This window comes from Cyprinodon variegatus, unplaced genomic scaffold (genome assembly GCF_000732505.1).
Source record: "Cyprinodon variegatus isolate N-32 unplaced genomic scaffold, C_variegatus-1.0 Scaffold799, whole genome shotgun sequence".
Classification (NCBI taxonomy): Eukaryota; Metazoa; Chordata; class Actinopteri; order Cyprinodontiformes; family Cyprinodontidae; genus Cyprinodon; species Cyprinodon variegatus.
This window is the reverse complement of record NW_015151252.1, coordinates 37,393-46,956: the sequence shown is the minus strand read 5'-3', so window position 1 is coordinate 46,956 and position 9,564 is coordinate 37,393. Positions and strand designations below refer to the sequence as shown.

Genomic DNA, 9,564 nt, shown 5'->3' with positions numbered 1-9,564 from the left:
TATCAGACCACTGCAAATCTACAAAGACACGACCCCCCTAAACGTTCACTTCTAAGAAGATGGATCAGAGATGCAGCCAAGAGGCCTATGATCACTCTATATGAACTGCAGTGATACTCAGCTGAGGTGGGACACTGTCCATAGGACAACATTCAGTCATATACTGTACATCTTTCTCAAAGATATCTATAAAAGGTCTTGTTCAAAGTTTTCCACAAGCCACCTTGGCAACACAGCAAACATGTGAAAGAAGGTGCTCTGCTCAGATGAAACCAAAATCAAACTTTTTGGCAACAATGCAAAACGTAAAAGCTACACAGCTAATCACCCTGAACACACCACCCCTACTGTCAAACATGGTAGTGGCAGCCCCATGGTCTGGTCTTGGTTTTCTTCAACATGGTCAGGGAAGATGGTTAAAATTGATGGAAAGATGGCAGGAGGAAAATACAGGAGCATTCTGGGAGAAAACCTGGTGGAGTCTGCAGAAGATCTGAGACTGGGACAAAGATTTACCTTTCATCAAGACAATGATCCAAAACATAAAGCACAATCTACAATTGAATGGTTCTCAAATAATCATATCCAGGTGTTAGAATGGACAAGTCAAAGTCCAGACCTAAATTCTAATCGAGTATCTGAACTAAAAACTGCTCTTCATTAACGCTCTCCATCCAACCTCACTGAGCTCGAGCTGTTTTGTAATAGAATTAGACTTAGACTTAGATAAATATTATTGTCATTTTGTATACACAGAGTGGATACAAAACAAAATTCTGTTTATGCAGCTTTCCGACAGTAAATGTAAGGAAGAATGGGCAAAAATTTCAGTCTTTTAATGTGTAAAATTGATAGAGACATACTCCAAGTGACTTGCAGCTGTAATCGCAGCAAAAGGTGGCGCTACCAAGTATTAACTCAAGGGGCTGAATAATTTTTCCCACCAAATTTTCCAGTTTTTTATTTGTTAAAACGTTTTAAAATATTCAATAAATGTTGCTCCCCTTCATGACTGTGTCCCACTTGTTTTTGATTCTTCACAAAAAATTACTATTTTATATCCTTATGTTTGAAGGCCTACATGTGGTATAAGGTTAAAAAGTTAAAGGGGGCTGAATACTTTTGCAAGGCACTTTCTATTAAAGTTCATATAACCTAGTCTCTTTAACAATATATTTTAAAACCAAACCCTCAAAGACAAGCTACCTCTGAGCCACCACTTTCTTAAAACATAAATATATACATATGAAATTCAGCAGCACAGAACGAGACAGGAAATGTTGTACTGCACTGATGACAATACTAAACATAAAATCTGTGTTGAAACTCTCCCTGTACAATTTGTTTTGTAACAATAATGGTAAACAAACTCAGTCTATTAATCCTCTTGTTGGATAAGGGCATGTTTATAATCAACATTAAAAATGTTAACCTCTTACTTTTCTCATTGGAAATTAGTCCCCTTTACACTTTTAAATCCTGTGTGGGGTTACTGCAGGGGGAGTGGTGGCCTAGTGGTTAGGGCTTTGTGCTTGGGTCCCAGAGGTTCTGAGTACATTTTGTTGCTTTGTACTTGTGATAGTGTAATGACAATAAAGTTGAATACATTCTATTTTAATTCTATATTATTCCCTTGAACTTGCCAAGTCGGTTTACACCAATGTATATTAGCCCTGTGACTACCATCCCCAGTAAGTCAGAGGAATGAAATGGAATAAGGGTGGGCTGACCATCATTTCTTATTTAAAAAAATTGGGTTATTTAACCCTTTATAGGGCACTCGGTGGAATACTTTGAAAATCAAAATTTCAATCCAATAGTGTTATTGGAATGCAGGACAGGACCTTATTACCTTTGAAACATTAAAAAAAATTGTATTTTGATGGCAAAAATGTATGTCAGTGTATCAACAAGAAACATCAACTTGCCCCAATATATTAATAAAATAACAAAAGTGCTTCTATAAGAAATTCATGGAAAATAAAAATAAAAAAGTAAAACAAAAAAATTTTTTTTTGGTACAACATAAGCTTAGAGGCACTAATGCTGATACTGGCACTTACATTTTTTTGTTTATAAGCCTAAATATAATTTCTAAATAAGCTTATTAATGTTTTAACTTTTCAACTAGCTTTTTACCTTTTTTTTCTTGACTTATTATCTTTTTCGACTTAATTTACAGTGGGTAAATATATCATTCAAGGGTTCATCTAATTGGTCAAATGCCAAAATAATATGTACAGCCATGTAGCAGTATCTTTGCTGAGTGGCTGGATATAGATCTTGTGCTTTTAGAACTCACTGAGGGACGGAGGGGACTCCATTTGTAAGGGGTATGCAAGGGATCAAAAATGGTAACTTGTCCTTTTAAGGGTTAAAGGGGCTGTACTTATTTGCTTAGACAATTAATATTTTAAAGCAGTTTTCTGTGTTCTGTTGAGAATTTAGCATAAGAAACTGTGGTTATGTCTGCTAAATAATTAACGAATTAGAATATGTACATCCTTCACATTTTATTGAAATTTGTGTTTTAAAGAATAATTAAGTGATTCTTGCTGTACTTTTAATCATATAAATCTTCGCCTTTATCTGAATTTTAGTAGGCTAATGGTACAAAGCCACATCATTGGTGGGAACACCATGCGCTGTAAGATGCCCTTCAGCTGGTGCATCAAAGAATTCCTGGAAGAGCTTATGATGCAGACATTTAGACACAGAGGTAAAAAAAAAAAAAGACTTTGTGAAAATATATTTCTAAAGATATTTATCTTTATTTATAAATAATTATGTAAGAAAACTGTCACCTTTCTTTTAAGAAATATTGTCCAAGATTTTTTCCCCCCCATTTTTCTTTTAGGTCATGTATTTCTGCATTACCATCAGGTGTTCTTGAAAACATCATTTGGCAGGTACATGGCTGAAAATGAAAGACTGGAGAAAGAGCTTTTTGACAAGTACCTGCAGGACTTTGTGTCCATGACTACAAAAGTGGCAGCAGATGATGAACTGGAGGTAAGGTTATAAAAGGTTCTAATCTTTTAGAAAAGTTGAATGACAACATTTAGAACCCTAGTTGTACAGATGAGGCAGTGTGTATCTGTTTTAGTTCTTAGAAATATAACATTTTTGTGTGAACAACCAATTTCATTTATAAACATAAGTGATTCAAATAGTGAAAATTATCAATAAATGTACCCATTTTCAAAGTATTGTTTTGCAAATCATTATGTCAACATTGGCAGAAAACCTAACAAAATGTATAATAAGGCACTGGCATTTGTTTTAAATCACCTGCTGGTTTATGACATTTACATTTATAGCAAGCAATTATTACTCAACTTCTGTATTTGCTCCTCAGCTCTTATGCCAAGCGCTGGCCAGCTGCATTGATGAAATAATGAGACAAAATGGAAATGCAGAAAGGCCTACGCTCCTCCACATTCACTTTGCCTTCCATATATATCGAACCCGCATTCAGAACCTCTCACGGATAATTTCTCTTCAACCTGAAATTATTTTACCCTTACGAAGAAACCAGCACAACAGAAACTGCCCTGAAATGGTAACAATATTTTAATTTATGAGCTAGAAACATCTTACACCTAAATGTAAAATAAATTTTCTGCTGTTGGGTTCCCATTCACAGATTTGTGAGTAAATGTGTTCTTTAATGTAAGAATTGGGTAAATTAATTGAAAACCCATGGAATGTAACGTTAACAAACAATTATTTATTTATTTTTTTTTGCAATTAAAAACACATTGAATCACCTAATAGGCTTTTGTTCTTTAGGTTTTGGATGTACGTGCAGCAAAGGCATGTGTTGAGTTCCTGGAATCCCAAGACCCCTGCCCAAACTGGATGAGGCAGGTGAAGAGGCTTCAAGTGCCTATGGAGTTGATTTTCTCTCAAAATAGCCTCCGTTTGTATGGGGATCGATGCAAAGAAGAACTTGGTTCTGTAAGGTATGATTCTCTTCTATTGCATATGGTATAAGCTCCTAAAAACTTTTTTTTTTATTTTTTTTATTAAGCTTTACTATTTCATACCCAACACAAGAGTCTATATCAGCATATAGAATGATGTACCCTGCTGTCTTTCCACTTATATTGTCATTTGGACATGTATTTTGTGCCTGGTCAAACAAACCTTGCCTGAACTGGTGGCGGAGTGGAGATAGATGAAGTTGGTCAGTCTGTAGACTGTTGGTTGGGGAGACGGTATGCTGAGCTTTATGGGGAGATCCATAAAGCTGAGCAGTGAGCTGATACTAAAATGTAGTGAGGTGGAATGACACTCTGATTAAGTTTGGCTATGATGTTGGAGGAGGGGCTGGAGGTGGGTTGAAAAAGGGTCATCTGAATGAAGTCACACAGTGCAACCATCGCCTGCGCATTAGGTAGCAGATGAGTTGCGGATCGGAGGCCTTTTAAGATGAACTTTGGATGCTGTTTTTCTTTTGTGGAGGCGTGGTTCAAAGCTGATTGGCTGTGTCGCAGGCGAATAAAGGCGAGTAATCAGTTTATTCAGCTGAACTTCTGCCTAGGATCCATGATTGCAGACATAATATCTGTAATATGACATTGTTGTGATATGCAGATAGACCTGTAGATTATGAATAAATATATATAATAAACTAGAACTGGAGTTATAGTTAATAGATAGATCATTCAAAATATGTTGCTCCACCTCCCTAGACCGCATGGTAGGGGCCCGCAATCTTGATTCTGCCTTCTTGACTATGCATCAAAGCATCCTTCCCCCTTTATTTAACTGAGTTAGTTGAATGTAGATTTACTAAGGGGCCACAATGCTATATTGTTAATGCATTTGTAACCTTAAACATTATAAAGTGAATGAGGTCACATTGTGTTAACGGCATCTATTATTGCTTATTATATCTGCTACTATTTTGAACAGACATTAATGAATGTATTGACATTTGGTCTACTTTGGGCACCCGTTATAAGCCATCTCAATGGCATCTAATAACCCCTTTTTCCCCCTCTTTCAAATTATTCATTTTGTCTACCATGTGATTTATTTTCTGGTAGTGTGTGGTGTTTTGCATAGATGTTAGATTTCTGTAATCCTGGATTATTAGAAATAAAGATCTAATTATTTTAACTTGTAGTAGTTGTGTTCATTGTACAGCGAGTGGTTTATCACTCAGGCCAGATTCACCCTCCTTTTGCTGACATTTGATTAAACCGACACAATATTTCTTTGGTTGGTAATTAATAGCTCTGCTGATAGCCTAGCCTAAGTCACTAAACTGGTTAGAATAAGTGGATTTTTAACAGCCGGTCCAGAAGCCACCCGGTGTGAGAGGCCTAAAATCCTGGTGAGTAAACAGGTAATAGTTATAATAATTAAACTAAGAATATTCAATTGGTTTTACCCTCAAGTTTGAATGATGTATCCATTAACTACAACTCCAGTTCTAGGTAATTGTATATTCATAATCTACAGGTAAAATATCGCAACATTTTATCAAACCTCATTGTGATATTCCTCTCTCCTAACCTTTTGACTATCAAGATGATTACTTTTACCCTGACAAATGGGATCTCTGTTTCACCTAATTTGACTTCCAAGAGAAAATAAATAAAACCCTAGAATTTATTCAGCCAGTTTCTGGAGGGTGAGAGAAGTGACTGACCTGAATCCTATGGAGCATGTCTGACATCATGTCTAGGGTTATGAGATGGCCTTAAACTTGCTTGTCTTCCCCATTTAATAAGATCTCCCACTGCCTTTGCGAACTGGCTTAAGGCCTCATTGTGTCAACAGCTTAAAGCAATTGGCTTGAACCGATAAGTCTTCTGCCCACTGTCTATACTAAGCTAACCTAGCTGCCACTTTGTCTCGTCCTTACCACACCCACACTCAACGCACTGCTTAGCCCTCCCCCTTATAGTCTCTTAGAAGTGTCCACTTTGGTGACATTTTTCAAACTTTTTATGGGCCAGTTTATGATTATCATTAGGAAAAGGTACACCTTAAACCTCTAATGTTGGTGTTGTACACAGAACAATAAACAAAGTTGTTCATTTTTTTCAATGTTGTAGGGGTCCTTGACCATTTAATAACACGTTTGTTCAGAAATGTTTACAATATTTTAACAGTTATTGCAAATCCCCCAAAAATAAATCTGTTACACTTATTTTTATACTGTACACTATGTTTTTAGAAACAGCTGGAAACATATCCACATTCTTGCACTCTTTGTGGAACACATGGTTCTGGGATTTAAAAGTGAAGACCTTCAACTCAGTCATCTGGTAATTGAACACATGCAAAAATTAAGCAAGGTGAGTGGTTGCTTTGTGATTTACAACAAACTTTTGCAGTGTTATGTTTATATTATTATGTTTTTTTCATAGAGCATTCTATTTTTTTTATATTCTTAAAGTTTTTTGTAAAATTCCTAAGCATTTTTTTTTCTTCGTGGGTAACAAAAAAGTGGAAAACATTAAAAAAAATAATAATAATAATAAAAATAACTTGAAATTGCAGATACTGTTGTTATGCTAATAGTTTTTTAAAACTCATTTAAGGTTCTGGATAAAAACTCAGATGTTAAGTCCACTAAGCCTTTTAAGGCTGTGATTGAAATCCTGAAGTCCTGCAGGCAAGCAGCAGCTGATCAGCTTTTTAGGTAATTACTTCTTTTACAATAAGTTGAAATATTGTCCACAAGCACTATGTTTCATTTTATCTAGTTGTAACCTTATTTACAAAAGGTTTGGACCTAACTGTCAGATATGCATGAGAGAGCCAGATGAGCCCGTGACTTTGCCATGTCATCACATATTTTGTTTGAGATGCATGAAAGGAAGTCAAGATGATGGACAGAAATCCTGTCCCACCTGCAGGTAAGACTCACCAAATGGCATTCAGCTTGTTGTTTCAGAAGACATGCGGTGAGTGTTAAGACTTAATACAGTAAATTAGTTTTAAAATTAGCAAAAAATCTTAGTTTAAATATATTGATTGTTTCTTTAAATTTGATAGCTTCTTGGTAAAATAGCATTGAATATTGACCTTCAATTATACATTGTTAAACCAATTAGATTTTCTTTTAATTGGTAGTCATTATTTGATTGATTATTTGGATTTTGAACATGTCACTAATGTTATTGTCAATAAGTTTATCCTTCCAGGTCTGTTGCCTTTGTCTTTCTGCTTACCAAATTCTTTTTTATTGTTTAATTGTAAATTACTTTATTGTTCTTGCTTGCCCTGGGTGATTATAGATATAAAATATAGATTTATTACTAATGAAGATAATTTTATGTTAAGCATTAAATATTATTAAGTTACAAACAACCTTTTTGTAAACAAAAATGAGATTTCATAATTTTCATATTAACTGGAATAATACTCAAGGGAATCTAACAACTTAAAGATTCTAAAGAGAAATTAATTTCTAATTATTTTTTCATTTAAAGCTTGTTAAAGCTTCAATTTTTTTATTTATTTATATTTGTCACATGGAATTTTTAGGTCTTAAATGTGTATGGCCATTTCTGTTAGGTTATTTTGTGTTTTCTTTAAAAATGTTCTGCAAAATAGCCCTCAGAATAGTTGGAGGGCCAAAGCAAAGCTTTAACATTTGGTGAATTACGAAGTATTAAGAGACAGTTACGTATACAAGATATTTTAAGTGGCAACTGTAGCTCAATAAAGATTGTATCAGCACCTGAATAAAACAAAAACTGTGGCTGTGTATTTGAGCACACCACTCTCTGTATATAAGGTTTCTCCATAAATATGTTCAATAGTGGACACAATGAGCTAGATCTGCAGGTACAGAGGAAACTGGATCCATAGACATCCAAACAACGATCAGAGCATGTGAATCTTAGGACAACCACATCCATTCGGAGAAAAGTAAAGATCTTCCAGACAGGCTTATCGCCAAACTGCTACCTAGTCTGTTGGGCTCTCACCAGTTTGTGTTCCATGGAAAGAAATCTCAGGTTCAAAAACTTTATTAAAAGAAAAAAATAATATATATATATATATATATATATATATATATATATATATATATATATATATATATATATATATATATTTATATATATGCAACATGACAAACCATTTGAAAATCCACAAGCATTCCGAAGACTCCTGGAGCTTTGTCACTGGACTCAGAATAATATTGATTTGAAAAAAACAGATGTTTGAGACTTGAAAAACAAAGGCCAGAGGAGATTCAGTCATTCAAATACCTTTGCGCATCTTTTTTTTGTTTTTTTTTTAGATAATTTTGAATGCTTAAGTCCCAGTTTTGACTTGTCTCAGTCATCTGTGTTGCCATGCTCTCATGATGTTTGTAACGGTTAAGGCTGAGTGGTTTTCAAAACAATGATGGTGTTCCAACTGTGGACCTATGGAATGTGGAGCAAGAGGAGCTAGGAACAGGGATTATAAGCTACAATATGCACAATTTGGAATAAAATATGCAACACAGGCATGGAGAGCAGGTTAGACCAATCAGGTGAAAATTAACATCAGCTGAAAACCTATGAGGGAAACCTGACGGTTGTGGTTGCCGGTTTTGTAGAAGAAATGATCGGCCGACGAGTTACTGATCCAGAGAAGCCACATCTGTGAATATCTTTTAAACTATACTGAAGTTTCTTTAACTCGGTCCTGAGAGAGACCCTTTTATTGTTTCGGATAACAACGTCTGGCTCCATGTCCTTGCTGAAGCTCAATTACACAGCAGCAGGTACTTTTTTCCTCCAGGCAGGTCTAACTTTGGCTCTTTTGCCACAAATAATTAACCACATCCGTTCTCGGAATATAAACAAACAAACCTTTTTTTGTTTCTGTTCAAAAGCTTTTTTGTTTTTTGTTTCCCGAAATGGAAAATAAAATTAAAATAATTTATAAAATTGTACTTTTCCCTTTTTGAGAATGAAAAAGAGAAATGCTTTGAATTTCATTTTTTTTTTTTGTATTTTAAAACAACAATCAAATCGCCTTTTGTTTTTTAAATTCCCGTTTTTATTGTGAGTTTGTGTTCCAGTGGGTGGTGTGAGTCTTCTTTTTGAGTCAAAAAGAAGACTCACACCACCCACTGGAACACAAACTCTCAGCCATCAGAACCTTACAACACCGGGCAGAACATGTCCCTACTAAAACAGATGGGAAGCAAAAAGAACAGAAACACATCAAAGATGCTCTCCTAAACTGTGGATATCCAAACTGGGCTTTTATCAAATCAGCAAGGAAATCCAAAAGACACGCAACAGAAGACAGCATTGGGAAAATTAAACGCAAAAACATCACAATCCCTTATGTTGCTGGAGTGTCTGAAAAGAGGGGCGTGAAGGAAGCCATCTATGTTAAGAGAGAAAAACCAACTTTAAACAGAGGTGGTGGACTCAGATTCCAGCTTCCAAAAACATACAATTCAATCATAGACATGATCCCTTCCAGATATCACCAAACCCCCCACCCCATCACAGAGGAACGAGGGACTCCCCCGCCCCAGCCGGTGAACAATACCTCCTTAACGACCAACCCTTAACAACCATAGACAGGTTT

At 35.4% G+C, this 9,564-nt stretch overlaps 1 protein-coding gene across 1 annotated transcript in view; it reads left to right on the top strand.

The window, feature by feature from the left end:
- LOC107098671 (E3 ubiquitin-protein ligase RNF213-like) overlaps nucleotides 1–9,564 on the top strand; it is a 66,319-nt gene that overhangs the window by 34,238 nt on the left and 22,517 nt on the right. Inside the window, 7 exon segments of the mRNA XM_015396455.1 lie at nucleotides 2,601–2,719; nucleotides 2,858–3,012; nucleotides 3,359–3,562; nucleotides 3,793–3,965; nucleotides 6,194–6,314; nucleotides 6,561–6,661; nucleotides 6,747–6,926. Of these exon segments, the coding sequence (XP_015251941.1) occupies nucleotides 2,601–2,719; nucleotides 2,858–3,012; nucleotides 3,359–3,562; nucleotides 3,793–3,965; nucleotides 6,194–6,314; nucleotides 6,561–6,661; nucleotides 6,747–6,926 (1,053 nt within the window).